The 27,798-nt window shown below is 35.0% G+C and overlaps 1 protein-coding gene across 1 annotated transcript in view; it reads right to left on the reverse strand.

Moving 5' to 3' along the window:
• Positions 1–27,798, reverse strand: part of CDC42BPB (CDC42 binding protein kinase beta) — a 172,663-nt gene that overhangs the window by 119,092 nt on the left and 25,773 nt on the right. Inside the window, exons 2-4 of the mRNA XM_074213159.1 lie at positions 23,212–23,303; positions 7,776–7,859; positions 3,208–3,303 (exon numbers count right to left, since the gene is read on the reverse strand). Coding sequence (XP_074069260.1) covers positions 3,208–3,303; positions 7,776–7,859; positions 23,212–23,303 — 272 coding nt within the window. The remainder of the gene's footprint in view (positions 1–3,207; positions 3,304–7,775; positions 7,860–23,211; positions 23,304–27,798) is intronic.

Here is a 27,798-nt window from a genome sequence, read left to right on the forward strand (position 1 = left end):
ATAGTACATGGTAGTGGAGAAATACCAAAGGAGGGAGTTGCGATCAGCAATGGCAACGGTGGAAAAATATGGAAGCAACTTTTGCCGTGGACTTCAGGGTGATCTTTGGGTGTCTGAGGCCAGATTTGGACCCAGGTGCTCCTGGCTCAAGGGCCAATGCTCTGTCCGCCACCCAGCCACCCCTACTATTATTACTATTTTATTTTATTTTGGGTCTTTTTTCCTTTTTATTGGTTTTTGCAGGGCAGTGAGGTTTGGGTGGCTTGTATGTCACACGGCTGGGTGATTGTTGGGTGTACGGGGCTGGATATGAGCTCAGGTGCTCATAGCTCCAGGGCTGGTGCTCCACCTGTCCATATCTACAGTTATTACTATTATTTTTTAATTTTAATTTTAATTTTTTTCTCTCCCCTTTATTGCTCAAGCAAGTCTATATTTATGGGGGGGGCTGGGTATTTCGTTTACTCTTGAATAAGAATATTTTATTAATGTAAAAAAATTGTATTTTTATTTTGCTAAACATTCCTCAATTACATTTTAAATTGGTTCAGCTGCACAGCCAGAGTTCTATAGGTCTTAAGTTTGATGTCTCTGGTGTACATGTTATTTCCAATACAATTTAAATTCCTTGAATGCAGAGACTATTTGTTTTTGTTGTTGTATTCCCAGTACTCCTTACAATGTTTGACATTTCACAGTGATGTAGTAAATTCTTGCTGACAGATCTTTTTTCATTTTTTTTATCTATTGGTCTTCCTTTCTAAATATCCTAGGAATGCTTAGAATGGGGTATCTTGTAATGTTTTCTATACATTTGTTTTCTCCTATACTATATACATAACCTCTTTCCACTTTTCTATTAAGAACTCCCTGAGGGAAGAGTCTTATTCAAACTTTCTATCTCTCTTTACAGTTTTGTGGGAGAAGTGGGGGAACCCCCCCACAACATACACACAAAAACTAGAATAGTAAAATACTGAAGTTATAAGGATAAACAATTAAAATTATACTTACAAAATGATGTTCAGATATGACCAAGGAAAAGTAGGAATCTTTTTAGACCATTTCCTTAATAAATAATCCCAATTCTATCACCAGGAAGAATGCTGAATATAAAAACTAGGCTGTACTGAGCACGGAGTATATCAATAAAACTGAGCTTCACACAGATATATATTGGGGAAAAAGAAGGAAAATCATGTCTTAGTATTATAATGAAAATTGCTTTGCCTTCCAGAATACTCTGAAAATGTATCGGGAACCCTTGGTGATCTGTAGACCTCAATCTGAAAATCACCACTGGTGTAATGAAAAACAGTGCTGAGTCAATTGGTAAACTGCTAATTGTTAGTTTTCTTATCTATAAAATGGAAACAATAATATCTACCAGATTTAACTACCTAATATGATGGCTGTTTCCCCTATAATCCCATTCCACTGACTATGTTCTACCATTACCCTTCCTTCCCTTTATATTCTTTTCTATATAGTTACCCACTTTTAACATTGATCTGGCTGTCTACTGCTCATAGGAAAAAATGCAAATTTCTCTGCTAAATCTTTCTGCAGAAAGGCACTTCATAATTTGGCTCCAATCAACATCTCCAAATGTATTTCACTTTACTCTTCTCTTCAGGGACTGTTCTATTTATCTTCTCTAGTCCCTGTTTTATAATTAAGGACTTTTAAATCTCAAAAAGGTAAAGCAACTCACTTCCAAGATAGGTCAGACAGTTTAGGAAATACTAAATAGCACCATCAGAATATTATATGATGTCCTAATTCCAAAGTCATTATTATTGTCCACTGAATCATGAATCCATATTTTCTATGTTTCAGTCAAAGTTATATTGTTATAGTTATATAAAGTTAAATTGTTTCCTGATTTGATTTTGTTCATTCCTGCCTCTGTGTATTAGTTTGGGTTCTCACTCATGTCTGCATTGTCCTCCTTCCATTTCTCCACCACTAAGATCTTTAATATACATCATCTTAATTCAGAGAAGAAATCTTCCTTTCAAAATGTACAGTTTGCAATTATAATTATATAATATAATATTATATAATATATAATTATGTAATAAGTAATATGTATATAATTTTTAACCTTTTTATCATGCTTATTTGTATAACCCTACTTAAATATAAGTTCTCTCAAGGGGCAGTATCATTTTTCATCTCTCTGTATTGCCAAAATTTTAATTGATTTTGCAAAAATCATTATCCAAAACTAAAATTCAGTCTACATTTCTTAGTGCAGTTAAATTAGTAAGTAAAAATAAGCAAAAATAGTAAAATGTAAACATAAGAATGGTGTAATACTAAAGGTGGAAGGGAGGTTAAAGCCAACAGAGGAATGCAAACTCAGTACAAAAAGCTTATATAACAAATTTAGACAATAGAGCTTATGAATTAAACCTAAATGAATCTAAAAAATTTTTATCTAAAAATGTCAAGTATCACAAAATAATAAAATTCAACACATCACATGTATACTTCCAACTCACAAGTAAAATTCATTTGTAGAGCTAGAAAATATTGTAAAATACTGAAGTTAAAATTTTGCTGTTCCAATGTTTCAGTCATGCCTGATTTTGCATGACTCCATTTAAGACTTTCCTTGTAAAAAGACTAGAGTAGTTGATCATTTCCTTCTCCTTATTTTACAAATGAGGGATAAGATCAAGAACTTCTTTATATACAATGTTACACGTGATTTTTTTCATGCCTTATCTTCATTTCTCAAGTACCACCATTCTATTCACTGGGTCATAGGCTTGAGACCTTGATGATATCTTTGTTTCTTTTTCTCCCTAAGGCAAAAAGGATTGGATGCTGTGCCCAGGGTCACACTGCTAGCAAGTATCTGAGGCAAGATTTGATTTCATAAAGGCCAGTCTTCATGATTCCAAGCCCAGTGCTCTATCCTCTGTGCCACTCAGTAGCTCTGACAGTCATTATATAATGTCTACATACAGTTAAATATAATTCCTGGAAACTCCAAGATAATACAATACTTCAACCTTCTTGTTAAATTAAAATAAACAATGAAATCATATTTTCTGTTAAGCTTAAATTCATATTAGATTGCAGTTATCTAATTGAAACTAGATTATTTTCTTAGTGGTTATAGAAAGGAACCCAAGAAAACTAAAAGAAATACTATCTAAAGAAAGAGTTTGAGATTTATTAGTTTTCCAAACCTACCAAGTAGTTTTCATCTTGAAAGGCATAATGTAAGGTTGTGATCCACTGACAATCTCCATTCACCAATACATCTCTCTCTTCTCTAAAACAGGCTGTCTGAAAATAAGGGAAAGAAAATAGAGTTGACATGGAGTTTATAAAAAAAAATCAATTTATACTTATACTAGGAAGAAGTCTATCCTAAATGCAATAGAAACCATTCACAAAACAAGTTTTGAGGGATATAATTAAGAACTCCTTTATATAAATTTTACTATGTATGTGTTTTTTTTCAAATGCAACCCATAAGCCTCATCAAGATTTCTTAAGCACCAGCATTTTCTGTCATAGACTTGAGACCTTGAAGAAATCTTTAAGTTTTTTTTATATTCTGACTGTCATAAAACTTCTTGTCTGCATTCCATGTCACTGATAACAATACTAAATAGTATAAATCCACAGACTATCCATGAAACACATCACTGGATAGCTCCCTCCAACTTAACAACAATACATTAACTGTTCTCGGGGATCAGTTATTCGACCACTTCAGAAATTATGCAAATATACTACCACCTTAGCAGACAAGTTTGTCAAAGTTTAGATGAAATGCATGAAAAGAAAAGTTTAAATATTAAAATACAGAGATAATAAACAAACTTTAAAGGCTAGACAATGAGCAAAATCTATTTAAGATAAAATGTAATGATGAAAAATAAAAATTTCTACGCAAGTTTAAAAAAACCCTCAAGTATAGGATGTGGAAGGTATAGCCAGACTACAGTCACATGAAAAAAATTCTGAGATTTTAGTGAGCTTTGAGTAAACAATGTGACATTATAGCCTTAAAAAGCTAGTGCTACTATTGTTCTATTTGAAACCAAGAGGGATGGGACTTCAGAGAAGCCTGGAAAGACTTGCATGAACTGATGCTGGGTGATATGAGCAGAACCAGAAGAACATTGTACACCATAACAGCAACATGGGGTTGATGATCAGTCTTAATGGACTTGCTCATTCCAGCAATGCAATAATAAGGGACAATTTTAGAGTACCTGCGATGGAGAATACCATCTGTATCCAGAGAAAGAACTGTGGAGTTTAAACAAAGACCAAAGTCCATTACCTCCAATTAAAAAAAAAAGTATCTTATGTACAACATAATCTTGCTATCACTAATATTTATTTCCTTCTAAAGTATATTATTTCTCTCTCCATTTTGATCAATGTATAGTATAGAAACAATGCAAAGATTATCAGACTTCCATGGAGGAATGGGGGAGAAGGAAGGGAGGGTAAGGGGGAAAATTTTCAAATTCAACACCTTACAAAAAAATGATAGGTATAAACTACTATTGTATATAATTGGAAAACTAATATATATATATATATATATATATATATATATATATATACACACACATATATATATATGTATATGTTTTTGCAAGGCAAATGGGGTTAAGTGGCTTGCCCAAGGCCACACAGCTAGATAATTATGTGTCTGAGGCTGGATTTGAACTCAGGTACTCCTGACTCCAGGGACTGTGCTCTATCCACTGTGCCACCTAGTCACCCTTAAAATATTTTTTTTTAAAAAAGCTAGTGCTACTATCAAAGGAGAAGAAAAACTTTAGGGGCAGTGCAGTGGATAGAGTACTGGCCCTGGAGTCAGGAGGACCTGAGTTCAAATGTGGCCTCAGACACTTAACAATTACCTAGTTATATGACCTTGGGCCAGTCACTTAACCCCATTGCCTTAAATAAAATTAAAAAAAATCAACCTGACATATCTTTAACAAGTTACTGTTGCTGAAAATTAAGAATGTGATGAAAGAAACAACTATTAATAATTTTGCAGAGAAATTTAACCAATGAAAAGTAATTACCACAATGAGGAAGCCAAAAGAATTTAAAAACTTCCTTAACCAGCAAACACTTGATGTATTTGCCAAGCAAAGACACATGATAGCCAAGGGTAATACTAATTCAGAATATAAACACATTTGTAAAACTTAATGGAAAAAGAAAATAGTAAAGGGATAAAATCAATGTAAAGAAAACTCGGCAAGAAGCCAAACTAAACAAAGTAATCTGAAGGACATTTAAAATTAAACTGAGAGGATTAAAAACAAGTGAAAGGTAGAAAAAAATCTCTAAAAACTTATTAAAATACTCTTTCTACCATCAAGTAAAAGTGAAGTTATCACAGTTTAAGAGGTCTTTCCTAGGTGAATGTAGAGAAGAGGAAGAAATTACACTTTAGAGAATGATAACATGAAAAAATGAACTAGACAAAGAAGACAATAATGTTGAGAAACTTATTCTAGAAGGGTGATACCAAACGCATGAGAAGAAAAAGCTCAAAAAAATTTTATTACTAACCTTCTTCAACGCTTCAATTTATTAAGTGCCCACAATGTGCAAAACAATGGTAAAACAAATAGAAAAAAAAGTAAGGTAATCGCCTGCTCTCGAGGAGTTTGTAGTCAAAGATGAAAGACAGATGAAACTTTAAGTTTCAACTACAAATCAGATAGAAAGGTCTCATGGTACTTAGGGTAGAGTGACAAAAGTAAAGAGCACTGCCTTTGTTTTTATACCACTTCTCTTTACATAACTGTATTTTTCTGATTTTCTGACTATGCCAAGGACTTTGGTAAAAGTTCTTTTTCCTGGTTCTTCATTAGCTGTGGCTGCTTAAAGAGGTAAAGGGCAAAGCATTAACTAATGAGGAAACCCAGGAAAGGTCTCCTTCTAAAGATAACATATGATCTAAAACATGAAGGAAATGAGAAAAATTCAGATGAAGAGTTGAATATTTCAGGCATGGGCTCAAAGTCTAGAGGAAAAAAGCCAAGGGATGGTATATCAAGCTCAAGGAACAGCAAACATTCTAGTGCAAAGTAAGGGAAAAAGAAGGTGTCATCACTATTAGAAATTATTAAAGATCTACTATGTGCAAAGCACTAAGAATAAAAAGATGCAGGTAAAATAGACATTGCTTTCAAGAAAGAATATAGTATAGTAGAAAGAATGCTAGTTTAGAAGAGAGGAATGCTAGTTTCAACATTTAACCTCACTGAGTCTGTTTCCACATTTGTAAAACAGGGGTTATATTTGCACTAACTTACTCAGCAAGTTGTGGTGGCTTGAAAATTTTTAAGTTTCTGTTTATAAATATATATTAAAATTATTACCAAAAGGGGAAAGAATATACATAACTGTATGGCGGATAGGTAAGTACAAAGAAGAGATACAAAGAACTGAGATATTTAAAGAAAGAGAAATCACTTTAAGATGAAAGGATCAGAGGAGTCTTCTTGGAGAAAGTATAATGAATGGAGAAACAAGAAACAAACTTCAAGATAATAACAAGGTTTCAAAAGTGGAAACTAGTGAATAGAGATACCACTGAATCATTAAATTAAGAATACTAACAACTATGGAGAAAAAGACAATTAAGATGAAGTTGGTCCATGCTGAAGTATAGTGATGCCAGGATAAAGAAGCAGAGCTACCTTTTCAGAAAAGTCAAGAGTAAGAGATCTTCTAAGTATTAGGAAAGTAGGATCAGAATGGATGAGGAATGTTGAAAAGGTTTAGCTCAGGTACTGTGAGAAATATGGCATGTAATAAACAAGAGATAAGTAAAAGAGTTTGCCGAGGTTTCTCAAGCCCTGAAGTTTCTCAAGTATTTTTATGCAGAATTTGATTTTTTCCTTCAAAACAGACTATAAACTTGATATGATATAAATCCAATTGTAAAATAATGTAGCAGCAGTACACAGAGAAACAAGAGAATATTTCCTTATATGTATAGTTTTCAAATTCAAGTCCTAGTTTCCATTTTCATTAATTCATTTTGCTTACAAACTAGAAATACAACAAATATTTGAAGTTACTTTACAGTAATCCCAAATCTGGCCAATATAATTCAAAGTAAAATGTAGACCAGACTATTTGATAGATGAAGACACAAAAAAAAGAATAAAAGATCCTCAAAAGAGCAAAATTCCTATTTTCCTGAAAGAATCAAAAAGCAACATGTGTATAATTAAATTCCAATAAGCTTCACTTCAATATTCTCTAATTGTCACATTTACAATCCCATTTGTTAAGATATAGGATTCTTACCTCTTACCTCAAAGTATCTCTCAACTGTTTTACTATGGTGCTTGAAATTTCCACTATTACAATCATAACTTGTAACAATCACTGGTAGAAGACAACTAGGTGGTGCCATGAATAGAACATTGGACCTGAAGTCAGAAGACCTGGGCAAAAGCCCAAGGGAAAGAATGAAGAATTGATATTCCTTACTATTTGGTTTCTCCTTCATATTTCTCTAGTGTACTTTGGTTTTCTCTTTTGTTTCATGCTTGGGTAAATGTAATATATACACTTACAATATTTCTTAGTAGATTGTAATCACTAGGTAGGGCCTATGTTATTTTTAACTTTGATTCTTGCTGCCTAGCTAAAATACTTAAATATAGTAAGAATTTAACTGTTTGTCTAAATGAATTTCCAGTAAAGCGAGAGACCATTTCTTATCATTCCCAAAAAAAAAAAAAAAGAATTCTTACCTCTGCCCTTTTCAGCATTTCCCACTTATTTAGAATCTTCATTGCATAAATGCGTTCGGTATTCTTCATTTTAACCACAGCAACCTGGAAAATAAATGCTGGTTAACAAAAATGAAGACTTACATGAACTGGTGTAGAGTGAAGTGAGCAGAACCAGGAAAAAAAAGAGCAACATTTTGTGATGATCAACTATGTTGAACTTAGCTCTCAGTCAGCAACACTGTGATCAAAGACAAATCTAAATGGAAAATGCTGTTCACGTCCAAAGAAAAAAATTATATAATCTGAATGTAGATCAACGCATGCTACTTCACCTTTTTAAATTTCTTTTTTATTTTTTTTCTTCTTATGGTTTTTCCCTTTTTGTTCTGACTCTTCTTTCATAGTGTGACTATTATAGAAATATCTGTAAATGTGTACATGTATACCCTATATCAGATTATTTGCTATTCTTGGGTGGGAGAAGGGAAGGGTGGGAAGGAGAAAACTACAAAAATGAATGATGAAAATTATCTTTACATATAATCAGAAAAATAAATAGTATCAAAAATGGATTTGAGGGGCAGCTAGGTGGCGCAGTGGATAGAGCACCAGCCCTCAAGTCAGGAGTACCTGAGTTCAAATCCAGCCTCAGACACTTAATAATTACCTAGCTTTGTAGCCCTGGGCAAGCTACTTAACCCCATTGCCTTATTAAAAACAAAACAAAAAAAAATTGGATTTAAGAAGGTATGAAAACTATAAATGATTCACTGTAAGTAAAACTTGTTTTCCTGAATCCTTCAGGAATAAATTGTCTTAGAGAACTGAAGGTTTTATCAATTTTAGAGAAAATTCTTTTTAAAAATAGATAAAATATTTTCCTGACTTCTCAGAATACACCTAACTTACCAAAGCAATATCAATCATTATACTAGGCTACAATAAAATATGCTCAAGAGTCTCTATAAGCACATGGAACTGGTTCACCTTTAAACCAAATGACTTCAGAATGCTGTGTTTTGCATACTGTCTTGCCTATTTTAAATATTTTGTCTTCTACAATACCAGATCAGCCTTGTGCAACCCCTTAACCTTTAAAATTGCCTTTTTTCATTTGATATGGGTAAAGAAATAAAAATAACTAAGACAATTGTAGTTATATGCAAGTAAGAATAAAAAGATTCTGAATACATAATTAGGATCTAACTAAGGAAGATTAATCTTCCTGACTCAGGGGGCCCAGCACTCTATCCACAGTACCACCTAGTTATACATCAAAAATATGTTATAGAATCAACTGTTTTAAAGGAGCTCCAAAAAGATAAAAAAAAATGTTTCTCAGAGCATTAATTTTATAATTTTCTTTCAAAATGTTTTAACTTTAAACTCTATTGACTCAAACTTCTCTTTTTAAAAAGCCACTCATAGAGAAACCAGAAAGTTTTTTCTGACTATATTTAATTGGATTTGCCTTAAAAAAATTTATTAAAAATACCTTCCCTTACCCAACAGATATTTTTAAAAATAAATTATTTTAGTTTTTATGCTATAAATATTGAACACATATATAATTACTGGCATGTTAACACAATAATAATTTGGGATAACTATCTCCTAGTACAATTATGACTGTAAAAAAATGTATGGCTGGGGGCAGCTAGGTAGCATAGTGGATAGAGCACCAATCTTGCAGTCAAGAGGACCTGAGTTCAAATCTGACCTCAAACACTTAATAATTACCTACCTGTGTGACTTTGGGCAAGTCACTTAAACCCATTGCCTTACCCACCCCCCCAAAAAAACCTATGGCTGTATTCTCTGTAAACAGTGGTCACAAAATAGTTCAAAGTTCTACATCTTGCAGCATTAAACTAGAATTGAATTAAAAATGAAAATACTTCTAGGAATTACTGATACAGAATATCAAGATATTTTTGCAAATTTAGAATAAATAAAAAAAGCATTTTTATAATTCCATGCTAAGTTGAGGAAGAGATCCATTTATCTAATTATTTTGTCTCTGGTAATAAAGAGTTAAAATTGGGGGCCTTGAGATAAGTTTAGCAATTCTCCACTCTACAATTACCTTTATCACAAGGCCTAAAAGTCCATGTCTAATAGAAGAGAAGAATACCTAAGGAAGGAATCTGACAGAAGCTTTCAAAGACTATTTTCAAAGCTCTAAAAATTTTTTACTTTCATGAAAATGTGGCTTTTATCTACAAATTTAACTAAACTATCCTTAAAACTGTTTGGTGTTTTTTGCTGTACAAACTTTTGGTTTACTGAGTTCCACGTGTTTAGATCCTATTACATAAATAAGTACTAAACATGCATAAACATGTTATATACACATGAATATATATGTCTACATACAAAGAACATAATTCAGAGTAATCAAAATAAAGCACATATCTGCATGTTCTCATGTAACAAAGATTGAAAAACATGGAGGAAAAGTAACTCAGCAAAATCAAAATACACAACTATGTCTGAGAGGATATGAAATATTCCATATCCATAGTCATTAACCTCTATAATGAAAAGAAAGGTACATTTTGTCAACTGTTCTCTGGCACAAAGATTCATCAAGTACATGGCATTTAGTTTCACTGCATTTTTATATTCATTTACATTGGCGTAAATTTTCTGTGTGTAATTTTCTGTTTGCATCACTCTCCATCAATTCATAAGACTTTCCATGTTTCTCTGAATTCTTCAAATTCATTTTCTTAAGGTCCAGCAATATTATATCTGTGTTCTATAATTTGTTTAGCCATTATCCAACTGACAAACACCTATTTTTTAACCAAAATCTTCAATGTCAAATGCTATGTTATCTTCTGGTATTTTGGGGATTTTCTTTCTGTCCTTAAATCTCTTTCAGTTCACAACAAACAGAAAGATCTATGTGTCAAGATAATAGACATTTTAGGCCCCTTTTTTAAGCATTATTCCAAATTGCTTTTCAAATTTATTGGACAAATTTACAGCTCTACTATAGCAGTGTGTTAATTAGCATACCTATCTTCCTGTAGCCCCTCCAACAATGGCTCCATCTTTTGGTCACCTTACCAACTTGCTGGGTATGAAAAAATATTTAAAACCTCTTTGATAAAACTGATTATATTAAGAAATGATTTTTTTTTCATCTAAAAAGTCCTGGGGGAAACCCCTGGGAAAGGTGGAGATCAGAGAGGACAAAAGCAAAAAAAGGTCTTTAATTAGGTGAACTGTTTCAGTAACCAGAAATTTAAGCAAAAATGACTCTAGACAAGATAAAGAGGACAGAAAACAGTGTTTGAATTTACTATGGTGCTAGACAATAGGTTAATTAATCAAACAAAAATAGTCTCCATAATTTAAAAGTGTTTACATTCTAATGGGAAAAAACAACACACAAAATGGGGGTGTAGAAGGAGGAAATGACAGAGGAATGGAGTGAATAGTTTTGATGTCCAATGACAAAACCAGTAGAGTAAGGAAAGAAGGCTGGTCAGGCTTTCTCCATAAAATGGAAGTTCCAGGAGGAAATCATAAATGGGAAGGCCTTGTAAAGGAATATATCAATGTGAGCAGGTTACAAAATGCTTAGGCTATTCCAGGATAAAGAGGCTCCTGGCATAGAGGGAAATTTCAAAATGAACCAGCAATAGAGGAGAGGAGATTCTGAAATCCCATGAAGATAAGATCATTTTTCTTTCCATCCTTAAAGAGAATAGGATATTAACCTAAGGGTAATCTCCTCTTTCAGTCTCTAGAAGGGAGATTAGACTCTAAGGTATACCCCCTAGGAAATACTTTTATTTAAACTCAGCAAACTACTCTCACCACCTTTTATTTAATTTAGATTGTCAATATAGATCTCTGAATCAACAAATTGATTCATCAGGAAAAGTAGTTCACCCAGAACTATATCATTACATATCAAGATTATGATAAATGCAACCTAAATTGCATGGAGCAGTCATATTGGATGACATGGGAAAATATGTCAGTTGGGAAAATATGTCAGTTTGGCATCTCTCTCTAAGCTAGAAATAGCTTGGATGTAGATTAATGGTGAATCAAACTGTTCCTGGCAAACTGATGGCTAACCACAGATAATATAGAATTGGTATTAATATATTTTTTCTTCAGTAAGAGAAAACTCCAAATAGCTCTAATTTTTGCATTTTTATCCTTGTTAGTGACTTGTCAGTTTATTTTTTCTAGAATCATTTGTTCATAATATTTCATCTTGTTTGCTCCAGGAGATGTCTTTTAGCTTACTTATCTGAATTCTCCATAGATACTGGATAACAGAACCATATCAGAAATATGTGAAATATTTTCAGTTCTTATTTTATAAATTTTTTATTTAAGGCAATGGGGTTAAGTGACTTGCCCAAGGTCACACAACTAGATAATTATTAAGTGTCTGAGACCAAATCTGAACTCGGATCCTCCTGACTCCAGGGCCAGTACTCTATCCACTGCACCATCTAGCTGCCACAAAATATTTTCTCCAATGAATAGTTGCTCTTTGTATTGTGTAAAAGGTTTACAAATGCATGATCAATTTTGTTTTTCTCTATGCCTTTAAATAAAGAAATTTTCTCTAAGCCTTGATTGTGAAGATGTTTGATTTCACTCCTATTTTTTAATGGTGTAATCTTTAATTTTATCTTTAAAAAACCCCTATTTTATGGTTACTGCTCTCAAATTTTCCTAATAATTCTTGTCCAATTAGTTTTTCTAAGGTTTATCAAACCCTTAAATTATTGTATCTGATTTTGAGTTTTGCATTTACCCCTTGATCCATTTTCACTTATTTAAAACTAGTTTAAAATGCTTTCACAATTACTGCTTTATGAAATTTAGAAGTATGGTTACTCCTTCATTGATTCTTTTTTGCCTTATTTTCCTTGATATTGTAGACCTTTTAATCAAGTAATAAGACAAAATCTATAAATTTAAGTACTATTATGTTGATTATACTAGTTAAGTTTACTCAAGAGAAATGACTATTTGGTACATTATTTGGCATTCTTTATTTTCTTATAACATTTTTTATTAAAGTCATGAACTTTTAGGCAATTGATTTTCAAATATTTATACATTTTGAATGGGATTTCTTTACTTTAATCTTAGGTTTTTAAAAATCACTGTATGGAAATAGTGACTCCTTTTGCAGATTTACTTTGTGTCCAGTTTTAGAATTGTTTTTCATTTTTATTTGATTCTTTGCTTATTCCCTGGAATTTGTTAAGTAGGACGTCATAATGTCTACAAATAAAGATAATTTCACCTCTTCTGCCAAATGTTTAGACTATTGATTTCTTTTGCCATGCTGTTGACATTTCTAAAATTATGTCAAATATTATTTTATTCCTAAATTTACTATGAAAGATTTTAGTTTTCTCCTTAGCAAATAATGCTACAATTTAGTTTTAGAGATATACTTACTATCAAGAAATTTGCCTTTCTAAACCTGTATCTTGAGTTCTTGGCTTATGATGTAGGATTTTACCAAACATGTGATTTTCAGAAGATTTTTCTGCATCGCATTTAATCTTATGATTTAAGGATGGTTTTGCTTTTAATATGATATATTACTTTATGACTGCTTAATGTTGAATCATTATTACATCCTTAGTATTAACCTAACTTGTTCATAGTGAATTATTTTTTGGATAGGTTACTGCAGTCTTTATTTTTTGCTAGAATTTTATTTCAAATTAATGAATTCCTCATTAGTTATAATGATCCAGAATTCAATTTCTTTGTTTTATCCCTCCCTGGTTTGTACATTTGGATAATATTTGTTCCAGAGATGAATTGTGGTAGAATATCTTCTTTTTCAATTTGAGAATATCTAATGTAGCAGATATTATCTTGAAACATTTGATAGAATTCATCAATAAAACCACTATGATACAAAGTTTTATCTCCATTAGTTCCTTTGCAGCATGTTTTTTTTTTCTAAGAGGGTGTTAAAATCTGTATTCATCCTATTAACATTTTATTTTCCTTGTAGTATCTTATATTCTTTGTAGGTCATCCTTCATTTGGGCAGGTAGGTGGCACAACAGATAGATCACTGGGGTTGGAATCAGGAAGACTCATCTTCATGAATTCAAATCCTGCCTCAGACACTTATAAACTATATGACCCAGCAGTCACTTTACCCTATTTGCCTCAGGTCCCCATCTCTAAAATGAGCTAGAGAAGAAAATTACAAATCACTCCAGTATCTTTGCCAAGAAACCCACAAAAATGAGATAAGGAAGAGTGGGATTCAACAGAACAACAATCCTTCATTTCTTAAAAAATTTTCAGTGGAGGGGCGGAGCCAAGATGGCGACATGAATGGATCGAGTCTTAGGAGCTCTCTGATAAAAAACTAATAAACTAAGGACTCTAACTAAACTTTCAAGAGACAGAACCCACTAAGGGACCCAGTGAGGCAGTTCTCCTACTCAAGGTAACCTGGAAAAGAACAGAAAGGCTCTGCTCCCCGGGGTCAGAGGGGCAGCCCGCCAGAGTGGGGCCAGCCAGAGCCAAAGAACTTCAGCCTCCCGGAGGCAGCCCCAGGGCGCTGGGAGCTGCAGCTCACAGCAGCGGGGGAGTCTCCTGAGCTGCACCCGGGGGAGCACGGGGCACAAAGTGGGGGAACAGCGGGGGGACCTCTGCCAGAGCGAGCACGTGGAGACCAGGCCTCAGGCACGCAGCCAGCAGCTTTGTCTTTCAGCAGCCCAAATCCAGGAAACAGAAGCAGGTGGAGCCAGTAAGCAGGAGCTTCCAGGGCATGAGCCCATTGAGCTGAGGGAGGGGAGTGAAGAGAGGCTGTAGAGTTCTTCTGTCCTCTGCCTCTGGAACAGGACTCTGGGGATCTGACCACATTCAGATCCTGATCGCAGTCTGGGCCCCCCCATAGAACAACAGGGGGCCCCCACCTCGCCCCGTGGCAGAGGAGAGCGCTTATGGTCATTCACAGACCAGGAGGGAGGACAGAACCTCACACAGTGAGACCCCTGTGGGAGTGTCCCAAAAGCTCAGGAAGCACCCCCAAAAAGCAGGCTTAGGCTGGGAAAATGAACAAGCAAAGAAATAAGAGGAAGACCATTGAGAAATATTTTGCAAATGAGCCCAAGAAGGATCAAAGTACTCAGTCTGAAGATGAGGAAGCACAAGCTCCTACATCTAAAGACTCCAAGAAAAACAGAAATTGGGCTCAGGCTATGATAGAGCTCAAAAAAGACTTTGAAAATCAAATGAGGGAGTTGGAAGAAAAACTGGGAAAAGAAAGGAGAGAGATGCAGGAAAAACATGAAAACGAAGTCAGCAGCTTAGTCAAGGAAATCCAAAAAAATGCTGAAGAAAATAGCATGCTAAAAAACAGCTTAGGTCAAATGGATAAAACAATTCAAAGTTATTGAGGAGAAGAATGCTTTAAAGCAAAATTGGCCAGATGGAAAAAGAGATAAGAAAACTCTCTGAGGAGAATAAATCCTTCAGACAAAGAATAGAATTCAGGGAGATTGATGAATTTACCAGAAATCGGGAATCAATACTTCAAAACCAAAAAAATGAAAAATTAGAAGAAAATGTGAAATATCTCATTGAAAAAACAACTGATATGGAAAACAGACTTAGGAAAGATAATTTAAAAATTATTGGAATACCTGAAAGTCATGATCAGGAAAAGAGCCTTGACATTTTCAAAGAATTACTACAGGAAAATTGCCCTGATATTCTAGAAGCAGAGGGCAAAATAGAAATGGAGAGAATCCACCGATCCCCCTGAGAAAGAGATCCCAAAAAACCAACCCCTAGGAAAATTATAGCCAAGTTCCAGAACTCTTAAGTCAAAGAGAAAATATTACAAGCAGCCAGAAGGACACAGTTCAAATATCGTGGAGCTGCAGTCAGGATCACTCAGGACTTAGCAGCAGCTACATTGGAAGCTCCTAGGGCTTGGAATATAATGTACCGGAAGGCAAAAGAGCTTAGAATGCAGCCAAGAATGAACTACCCAGCAAGGCTGAATGTCCTCTTCCAGGGAAAAAGATGGACTTTCAATGAACCAGGGGAATTTCAAAGGTTCCTGTTGGAATGGCCAGAGCTGAACAGAAGGTTTGATCTTCAGATACAGGACTCAGGTGAAGCATGGACATTGGAGGAGAGGGGGGGAAATATGAGGGACTTAATGAGAATGAACTGCATGTATAGAAAAATGATACTGATAATATTCATATGAACCATCTCAGTTAATAGAGCAGGTAGAGGGAGCTTTTATAGTTGAAGCAAAGGAGAAAGCTGAATTCCAAGAAAAAATATGGTGTAAAAATGGAGTCAGTAGGAAAAAAAGGGAAATGGAAAGGGAGAAAGAAAAAGGAGAGGGGGAATAGTCCAAGATATTTCACATAATAAGATTTTTTTTATTACAATGAGCTATCGCAATGATATGGAAGGGGGGAGGCAAGGGGGAATAAGGGAACCTTTGCTCTCATCAGAGATGACTAGGAGAGGAAAGAGCAAATATACTCAATGGAGTATAGACATCTGGAGTAAGAAGGAGGGGGGAGCAGGGGGAAGGGGTGGGGATGTGAATAAAGGAGGAGAGGATGGACCATGGGGGGACAGTGGTCAGATATAACACATTTTCTTTTTTACTTCTTGCAAGGGGCTGGGATTGGAAGGCCTGCCCAGGACCATGGGGCCAGGTGGATTCTGGGCCTAAGGGGTGGTATGGGGGCTCAGGGCTTCTTGGCCCCAGGACCAGGGATCTGTCTGCTGAGCCAGTCAACGACCCTACAGCAGAGTCAGAGTGAAAGGAGAGAGAAAATATAGTACATGGTAGTGGAGAAATAAGAAAGGGAGTTGCGATCAGTAATGGCAAAGGTGGAAAAATATGTAAGTAACTTTTGTGATGGACTTATCATAAAGAATGTGATCCACCCATGACAGAGTTGTTGGTGTTGGAACAAAGACTGAAGCACATTTTTTGTTATTATTATTTGGGGGAGGGTGCAGGGCAAGTGGGGCTGGGTGGCCTGCCTGGAGCCACATAGCAGAATGATCTTTGGGTGTCTGAGGCCGGATTTGGACCCAGGTGCTCCTGGCTCAAGGGCCAATGCTCTGTCTGCCACCCAGCCACCCCTACTATTATTATTATTTTATTTTATTTTGGGTCTTTTTTCTTTCTTCTTTTTGGTTTTTGCAGGGCAGTGGGGATCGGGTGGCTTGCATGTCACATGGCTGGGTGATTATTGGGTTGACGAGGCTGGATATGGACTCGGATATGGACTCGGGTGCTCGTGGCTCCAGGGCTGGTGCTTCGTCCATTGTGCCACCTGGCCATAACTACAATTATTTTTTTTTTCAATTTTAATTTTTTTTCTCTCCCCTTTACTTTTTTGTCCAAGCAAGTCTATATTCATGGGGGGAGAGGCATTTTGTTTACTTCTAAACAAGTATATTTTACTAATGTAAGAAAAACATTTGTACAAAATGAGAATAAAAAAAATTAGAAAATAAAAAAAAAGAAAAATCTGGGGAAAAAAATTTCGGTGGCCAGTAGGTTTTAGTTAATTATAAAATAATTTTTTCTTGAAGTTGTCTTATGTTATCTTTTCTCTCCAATTTTTTTCCCTTCTGTTTGGATTTGATTCTCTTTCACAACCTTATCAATATGGATCTATGTTTAGCATGTTTATAAATGTAGAGTCTATATTAGATTGTTTTCTGTCGGGGGAGGGGGAGGGGGAAGGGGAGGGGGAGGGGGAAGGGGAGAAAAAAAATAAAACTCAAAACCTTGCCAAAAAAAATAAGATTGAGAAATACTACCATAGCATGCAGTTGGAAAAACAAATAAATAACATATTTATAATAAAATAATGTATTTTCTTGGAACTTCATATTTTTGTATTTAACTAATTTCACTTTCTTTTTTACAATCAACTAAAGATTTACTGATAATCATATTTAAAAAACAGCTAGCTTCTCCTCATTTTATTTTTTATTTCTCTTATTTTCAAGATTCCCCCCTGTGTTTATTTTGGATTTGATTTTTCTATTTTTAAAAATGCCATGAATGCTAAATATTACATTTTGTAATATTTTTCCTCTGAAGATAGCTGCAAGCTATATCCCAGAAATTTCATTGTATTCTTATTTAAATAATTCTCACTTTCTTTTTTACAAGTTTTATTTATGATTTAGTCTTTGGTTCATTTAGTATGCATGATGTTTTTATTAGGTCTCCATTTAGTTCTGTCTCCTATACTATTTTTGTAATATGAAGATAAAGGAGTATTTATTTAGTATTTCTGCTTTTTTACATTTATTTACAATTTTTCTGAAATTCACAAGAAATTTTTGGAAAAGTAACATGTGGCAATGAAAATATGAATTTAATATTCCAGGTCAAAAGATATCATAAGTGCCAAGCTTTCTAATATTCATTCTGTGTGTTTTGAGATGTTTTAATTTTCTTATGCACTCTGCCTCTATTTTGTTTTCATGGAATTGTTTAACCATTTACACTTAAGATGACTGTTTAGGCTTCTAATTTCCTATTGTTATATATTTTTCCATTAATTTTCACATCCCTTCTCTTTTAAATCAACACTTTGCCCCAGCTAGGTGGTGCAGAGGATAGAGCTCTGGCCATGGAGTCTTGAGGATGGGAGTTTGATGCTGGCCTCAGATACTTGTCACTTAACCTTGACTGCCTCACATCCAAGGGCCATCTCCAATTGTCCTGATTCATACCTGGCCATTGGACCCAGATGCCTCTAGAGGAGAAAGTGAGGCTGGTGACCCAGCACAGCACCTCACTTAAATCCAAATCATGTGCTTGTCATGATATCACTCCCCTAATGTCAAGGCCTTTTTCAAAAATGAAGGACAAAGGGGTGGCTAGGTGGCGTAGTGGATAAAGCACTGGCCCTGGAGTCAGGAGTACCTGGGTTCAAATCCGGTCTCAGACACTTAATAATTACCTAGCTGTGTGGCCTTGAGCAAGCCACTTAACCCCATTTGCCTTGCAAAAACCTAAAAAAAAGAGGCAAAAGTAAGCCTGCACTTAAGAAGCTCACAATCTTATCAAGGAGACAAAAAAACAAACAAAAAGGTACAAACAGACTAATATACAGGATAAATAGGAAATAATTTTAAAAGGAAAGGTACTAGAAATATTGGGGAAGGCTTCCTGTAAAGGTAGAATTTTAGCTGGAACTTAAGGGAGGCCCAAGTAGCCAGGAGGCAAAAAGGAGGAGGGAGAAGAAAACATTCCAAGCATGTAGGACAACTAGAGAAAACATCCTAAGCTGAGAGATGAAGCTTCTTGTTCCTGGGTCAGCATGGATGTTGGTGTTATTGGATCAAAGAGTACTGTGTAAGAAAGCCATGGTAAGGCTCATGTTCCTTGGAGAGACCAATCCCCCCAAAAACCTCTCCCGTCTCCATATCCTTCCTTAGTACTTATTCTCTCATGACAGCTGCTGTTGCTTGCTGCTGCTGCTAATTTTTCTTTCCCTTAGTTCCTGCTAACCCCAGCAATACATAAACTCATTTTGTCCCTTTAAAAAAGGGGGGGGGGGGGAAAGCTATGGTAAATTATGAAGAACTTAAAACAGAGGATTATGTATTTGAGGTTAATAGAGTCATTGAAGTTTATGAGCATGACATGATTGAATCAGGGTGCTATATACTAGGCACTTTGGAAAATTACTTTCATGGTAATGTATTCTTATGGGTTCTAATCCTCTCTACTATTCCAAGGTCATTAACTTTATTTTAAACCTTTTAATTTCTCTTAATTTGTACAGATATCAAATTGATCCCTTTCTTTCCCTACCCAGCAAAAGCATGTGATTCAACTCTCCCCCACCTTAGTATAACTACTTTTTAGCATTCATTTCCAAATTTTCTTTTGCATTTTCCTTTCCTTCTGACTGAATTCTATTCTCTAATTCATTTACCCTTCCTAGTACCTTCCTTATTCTGTGTCCCTCATAAGAAAAGTTTTCATTCCCTCCAACCGCATTCCTCCCTTGGGATCCTATGTTTAGTATCCTTTCCTCACTGAGGAAAGACATCCCTTATTTTTCCTTCAGAAAGTTTCCTCACATCTACTGCTTTTTATCTTATTCACAAACAGCTACCACTTCTGTTGGGACTAAAGAAATGACTATTCCTTTACTTTTGCTTAGAGGAGGAGGGGAGGGAAGAATAACATTTACCTCATAATAATCTCTACCTTTAATGCAAAAGATACTGATTCATTTATAAGAGAATCGCAGGATTTATGCCATGGAATATTGATTTAGTCTTTGTTGTTTCTCTGCATTTTATTAAGTCTCCCTAATGTTTTAACCTCTTAGATTCTTTGTCATATGATGATATCTCTTCATTCTTTTGCTCATTTTTCAATTTTAATGTTTTAAAATAGATTAAAATGGGGTGGCTAGGTGGCGCAGTAGATAAAGCACCGGCCCTGGAGTCAGGAGCACCTGGGTTCAAATCTGGTCTCAGACACTTAATAAAAAAAAAAAATCTAAACTAGATTAAAATCTTAAAATAGATTTCATTTTAAAAGATTAAAATCTTTTTTTTTTTTTGGCAAGGCAAATGGGATTAAGTGGCTTGCCCAAGGCCACACAGCTAAGTAACTATTAAGTGTCTGAGGATTTGAACTCAGGTACTCCTGACTAAGCTATGTTTATTCTCCTCATCCTCCTTATCCTCCTTATGTTTTGAAGGGTTGTGAGGACCTGGTCTTGGTCCCTGCCAAGAGCAAATGCTGACTGAAGAGGACTAGTCTTATTTGCAATCCCAGTTTCTCCTCCTTCAAACATGAAATCTCTTTTCCCCTCTCTGCCTTTTTTTTCCCCAACTACCTCTCCACCTCCAAATGCTCACCCCTTTTTTTTGGAGATGTGGGAAAAGCCAGTGCTCTATCCACTGTGCCACCTAGCCACCCCTAAAAGATTAAAATCTTAAAATAGATTTCATTCATTCATAAATCTTAAAATAGATTACATTAGGCAGTCTTTTCCTCATAATTATCTTTAATTTTTTTTTTGTTGTTGTTTTGTGGAACTGAAAATCACATGTTCTGTCCACCTCAGTTAATATGGCTTATTTTTTTGGTTCTTGAAGGTTCTACCTTTTTTTCACTGGTGAGTACAGCAAGTTTGATAGGATATGTCATTATGAGTTGAATTTTAAGCTTTTCTAATATTTCATTCCTTCTGAGGAGTAATCCTGAGCTATTAAAACTGGTATACCCCATACATATTAAAGTCTTTCTCTTTTAGATTTTATTCTTGAAATTTTCTTTGGCAATAGCCTGCAGATCTGATGAATCAAAGCAACGTTGTCTTATTCAAATGTTCTGGATGATTTTCATGTATTTTTTTCCTCCAGGTTTTTGATTTGTTATGCTCTGAGAGATTTATAATACTTTTATTATTTCTATCATTCTGTCCACAACATCAGTCATCATGGTTTGTACAGAATGCATGTGTTTTTTAAAAGTTGCTTATCTTTTGCTTCTTTTAGCATTTATTTTTTACAGACATTTGGTGTCACAAATTTTTTATTCCTTCTCAGAGATAATTATTTCTCTTTTGAATTATTCTTCTTACTCTAAATCAATGATCTTTGGGATGTTTAGAGAAGCCTTTAGATCAGGGAATTTGGGGTTATTTTCCTTTAAATTAAGTACTTGTTCATAGTGTTCTGGTCTATCTTTTCACTTGACTCCTTTTTCCTTTATGTTTTCATGAAACTTAGCTTATCTGCTTAAAGTTAAGGTTTTATTTGGGTGTTCTGCCTAAAATTTAGTCTTTCAGACTCCAATTTTACCAGCTGCTTGTTTATGGTATACCTCCTGGAGAGATCCTCTAAGCTATGTATATTCTCCTCATCCTCCTTATCCTCCTTACGTTTTGAAGGGTTGTGAGGACCTGGTCTTGGTCCCTGCCAAGAGCAAATGCTGACTGAAGAGGACTAGTCTTATTTGCAATCCCAGTTTCTCCTCCTTCAAACATGAAATCTCTTTTCCCCTCTCTGCCTTTTTTTTCCCAACTACCTCTCCACCTCCAAATGCTCACCCCTTTTTTTTGGAGATGTGGGAAAAGTCAAAGTCTTATCACCTTTTGTCAAGTAGGGGTTCAAGGCTGAATTACCATGGCAGGGAGGAGAGGAGGAGAGAATTCATTACCCTCCAAGTATGTGTATGTATGTATGTATGTATATGTGTGTGTGTGTGTGTGTGTGTGTGTATGTATATATAGTAAACTGGAAGAAACAGGGAGGAATCTCTAAGTATTAAGTTCTCCAATGTTATTTAATGGATGTTTTTTTTACCCTGAGCAGTGTTCCTGCCCTATCTAATGGGACAAACTTAAGCTACTCATTTCTGAAGCATTAATTTCTAATCTTGAAGGGTTACTAAGGTTACAGAAGTTTTGAGGGAATTTGACTAGATAAGTTCTAAGGTGTTTTGCAACTCCTGTGATCTTTAATCATAACTTCTCTGTGATTCAATTCAATAAGCATTTATTAACTGCTTATTAAATGCAAGGCACTATACTAGGCAGTAAGACTACAAAGATAAAAATAACACTAACCCAAGCAGTTGGCACTCTACCAAATATATTCATTTGATACATAACTAGCTGTCATTACACAAACCAATACAATTTAATGTGTATAACATATAGTGCAGTGTGTATATATAGCCAGTGAAATGAAGATAACTATGAATGTAGCAAAATGTTTTATTGTTCAATAATTCTAGAATAAGAGAGTTGAAAAGTTCCACAGATTAATTAGGGCTAGACAGCACTAAATCTATTTTAGTACAAAATAATTTTTACCTAAAAATTTGAGAAAAACTTATCTTTTATACTTTCTGGGTTTGGGGGGAGGGTTGTTTCATTTGGTGTATAAATCTGTAATGCTTACACCTCAGCCTTTACTATATCTAAGATAGGAAATATCAAATCTGCTGGAACAATTTCATTATGCAAAATCTCTCATAGGTAATTATATTTCATACATTTCCTAGTCAATATGTAAAATACTACTATTTTTCTAGTCACAACTCTACCTTTGAGCTAACCCTAACTGAAAACCTAACAATAACCCAATTGTTTCCTAGAATTAGTAGCTTTGTAAAGACACCATTGCTATTAAAGGTCTAATTACCGTATCAAATCTATTTTTTTTTAGGTTTTTGCAAGGCAAAAGGGGTTAAGTGGCTTGCCCAAGGCCACACAGCTAGGTAATTATTAAATGTCTGAGACCGGATTTGAACCCAGGCACTCCTGACTTCACGGCCGGTGCTTTATTACCACCTAGCCGCCCCTCAAATCTATTTTCCACTCCCCCTGGGGTAAAAAAAAATACTTAATTTTAAACACACTGAGCCTAATTTTAATATTAAATTTTATCTTACCTCACCAAATGCACCTCTTCCAATTACTTTAATGATTTCAAAGTCATCCCGATGAAGCTGCATTTCCTTCACCAGTTGGGTAAATGGCTTTGCTATAAATTAAAAAAAAAATTTAAGCTTAAACCAGTGCACCTGATAATATTAAGTCTACATGAAAAAAGAAAGGCTGATAATAACAACTGATTAAGTTTTATTTAGTACTGGGGGAAATTATTATATTATATATAATTATACATATTATTATTATAAATGAACAAATTTATAAATTTCTAAGTTATTTAGCTCAACCACCCTCATAACAGCTCTCTGAAGAAAAAACCCTAGGTAAACAATTCAATAGAAGACAAAATCTACCTACAGTAAGAGTAGACAATGTAATGGAATCTAGTTTGAATTATTGTTGAGATGTGCAGCAATGCCATACTTTGTCAGACCTATATTCTTTCTGTAGTCAAATGTATGAAAAATGCATGAAGAAATAAAGGCTGGCAAAGTAGACAGAATGATGAAAATAGAACCAAGAGTTCAAATCCGATTTTAGACACTAGCTGTATAAATCCAGAATAAGTCACTTAAACTGTCTATGCTTCTGTTTTCTTATTGTAAAATCAAAGAATTTGGTGACCTCTAATGTTTCTACTAGCTCTAAATGTGGAATCCCATGATTCTGTAGCTTTCCAAATTTATACAGTTAAGATTACTGAAAAAGGTGTTTCACTATACCACCTATCTCAATAAAATCTCTCATATCACTACTACTCTACTAAAGAGGGTTAATTAGTTTACAAAATTATAAAGAGATAATTATTTAATTGTTACTAGTCAGTGAATTGACTGTTATCCACAAAGTGGTAAAAAGAAGGCAGGAGTCCAGAGGTTTCTCCTCCAGTAGATACAAACCAGGTTTCAGTTTCCAAATGAAAAAAGGGCCAAGGACAGAATAAAATTCACTGACTTCATATCAAAAAGAAAGCAAGTCTGTCACTTAATAATATTTTTGACAAGACACTTCAGCTCTCTTGAACCCAATTTTCCCATGAGAGGACAAACCAAAATAATTCACAAAGTTTTTATGGCTCTAAATTCTGTGATCAATGTCCTAAGACACCAAGAGGTCTCACTAATAAGTTGTCTAGAAGGTACCAAAGGTCTCACACCTAAGGCACCAAAAGGTCTCACTAATAAGTTGTCTAAACAACTAATAAGTTGTCTAGAAGCCCAAGTTGTCTTGGGCTTTTTGAATATATATATCCCCAGTACCTAGCTCAGAAACTGGCCAGGTCCTAAATAAATATTTATTGATTGATTGGTTGGTTGAATAGGTCTACTGGCACAGAGGAGAGAGGTGAGTAAAAGTAAAGGAGCATGAGGGTTGGGGGGGGGATAAGGGACAGAAAATTAGAATGAAGCTAATATAGATATAAAAGATATCAACAACAAAAAAAACAAACAAGGCATGGGACCAGTAATAATGTTTGTTTTTCTTTCTTAAAGAGGACCATGACATCAGAGAGATGATGCATGACAAGCATATAAATTGGATTTGGAGGGGGGATGGTGCTAAGTCACCAATCTCACCTTCTCCAGAACCATCTGAATTCAGCGGTCAGATAGGAATCAGGAAGACTGGAGATGGCCTTGGATGTGAGGCAATCAGAGTTAAGCACTTAGAAATTGATAATAATAATAATAATATATAATTATAGATAATATAATAATAATTTCCCTCCAGTACTAAATAAATAAAATTTAATCAGTTGTTATAATACTAGTGAGTATTAAGTGTCTGAGGCTGGATTTGAACTCTCATCCTCCAGCTCCAAGAGCAGTGCTCTATCTACCGCACCACCAAGCTGCAGTGGTTTGGAAGCAAAAGCAATTCACCCACAGGGCTTCAATTTTTCTTAAGTCCTTTATTACCCTTTGAAAATATTACTGTTTGGATAAACACATTTCTTTTCTCCCTAGCAAAATATTAGCATATTCTAATAGGGCTACATCATCATATAGGCCTTGGAGTCAGGAGTACCTGGGTTCAAATCCGGCCTCAGACACTTAATAATTATCTAGCTGTGTGGGCTAGGGCAAGCCACTTAACCCCATTGCCTGGGAGGGGAGGGGAGGGGAGAAAAAAAGAAAAGCTTGAAAGTCTTCTATACCAATAAAGATCTATTCCTCCCCGCCCTCTTATCTCCAATAGCATGATATTCAGCTTTGCCAGTTATTCTTGGGAGAAAAATTATGTTTTATGTTGCCTTTTGGAACACTAAACTCCAAGATCTCTCATTTTTGGGGAGAAATTGCTAGGTCTCCTGTAATCTTGATTGAAGTCCCTTGAACTTCTTTCTAATGCTTGCATTATTAATCTTTCTTTTCCTTTGGAATTTTCCTTTTTGTGGTTTCTTTCAGGAAACATTATGTCATTTCCCCCACAATTTTCCTATTACTGTTTAGGGTAAAAACATCATCACTAACTTAGGTATTTTCCTCTATAACTCACTCTCTCACCCCCAAATCCAAACTGTTACTGAGTCTTTTCATCATCTCTTGATGACACAATTTTTCTGATACAAGCAGAACCATGATGCAGGGTTCCATCAAATCATACCTAAAATAGTGCAAAAGCCTTCTGGTTAGTCTCTATGCCATCCATCCTCCATTCAGTTAGTTATCAAACTGATCATCCTAAAGCTCAAACACAATCAAGTCATGCCCTCTTTCCAATTATCTCCAAAATTAAATATAATATCTTCTACTTGACATTTTTAAAGCCCTTCATCACCTGTTTCCTTCCTACCTTTTCAAATTTCTTACATCTTGTTACCCCTCCACATAGAGTAACACTGGTCTCATTGTCCTTCAAACAAGACATTACATCTCCAGTCACTTTCACTAACTGTCCCCTATGAAAAATTCTCTACTTCTTCATCTTTGCCTCTTCAAATCTTAGACAAAATTTCTTCTCCAAGAATCCTTTCCAATCTCTCTTCAAACTAGTACTTTAAAAAAAAAGTTTTTGCAAGACAATGGGGGTTAAATGGCTTGCCCAAGGTCACACAGCTAGGTAATCATTAAGTGTCTGAGGCCGAATTTGAACTCAGGTCCTCCTGACTCCAGGGCCACTGCTCTATCCACTGCACCACCTAGCCACCCCCAAACTAGTACTTTTTATCTGTCATTATCTACACTTTATCCTGTATATGTCTTGTTTGAAACATTTGTTTATATCAGACTGTGAGCTCCTTGAGGGCAGGAACTTCTTTTTGACCTTCTTTGTAATCCCCCTCCCAGTTTAATATAGTAGGAATTAATAGACTAATAAATGTTTGTCAACTTTCTATCTTCATTCTTCTCTGATTGTAATAAATTGAGATAATTTTCATTTATTTTTCTGGAAATTGTTTATCTCCTTGACCCATTTTCCAGGTCAGCTGTTTCTGTTTTCAGATCACACAATAGACTCAATGTTTTGATTTTGTTCTAATATTTCTTGCTGTTTCATAGTCACTACTTTGTCAATGATCTATTCTAGTTTTCAGGGACTTTTGTTATATGATACAGTTTACTTCTTCCTCTTGTAAGCTATTTATTATCCAATTCTTTCCTCAAGAAAGAATTTTTATTTCATCTCTTTATTTGAAGAATTTACATAGTCCTTGTGTAAATAGTTATGTAATAGTTATGTAAGCCTGGGTAAGTCACTTAGCCTGTCTCAGTTTCCTCAACTATACAATGGGGTAATAAAAGGTTATGAGGATCAAATAAAGTAGCTCAGGTGCTTAGTACACTGTCTAATGTTTGTCCTTTACTTTCTTTTTTTTTAGGTTTTTTTTTGAATGTCCTTTACTTTCAAAGAAGACCATGAAATCAGGGAGTTAACATCACAACAAGCACAGGAGTTGGATTTGAGTGAGGGGGTGCTGTGCTAAATCACCAGTCTCACTTTCTCCTCCAGAACCATCTGGGTTCAGTGGCCAACTATGAATCAGGATGACTGGAGATGGCCTGGTTGTGAGGCTGTTAGGGTCAACTGACCTGCCCAATGTCACACAGCTAGTAAATGGCAAGTGTCTGAGGCTGGATTCAAATTTCCATCCTCTTGACTCCATGGCCAGTGCTCTATCCACTGTACTGCCTAACCTGGCACATCAATGATACTAAATGCTTCTTCCCTGCCTCCAATTCAGGCAGCCATCTTGGTCAAAAGTCCTGTACTATCAATTAAAATTTTAAATTATTAGAATACATCTAACTTTGTAAAAATCTGCTAATATGTCACTTACTATAAAAATAATTAAAATGATAAATTTAGGGTATAAATTGAAATATTTGGGGGGGGGACATGGACAATGTAGGAATTTCTTGTTATTATTTGTTACAAAGGTTTTGTTTTCATTTCTTTTTTTCCCAAATGAGAAAGTAAATTAGATTCATTAATTTTTTTAAAAAATTAATTTAAAGGGGCAGATAGGTGGCACAATGAATAGAGCAAAAGCCCTGGAGTCAGGAGGACCTGAGTTCCAATCCAGACTCAGACACTTAATAATTACCTAGCTCTGTGTCCTTGGGCAAGTCATTAAACCCCAT

Source organism: Macrotis lagotis, chromosome 1, assembly GCF_037893015.1.
Source record: "Macrotis lagotis isolate mMagLag1 chromosome 1, bilby.v1.9.chrom.fasta, whole genome shotgun sequence".
Classification (NCBI taxonomy): domain Eukaryota; kingdom Metazoa; phylum Chordata; class Mammalia; order Peramelemorphia; family Peramelidae; genus Macrotis; species Macrotis lagotis.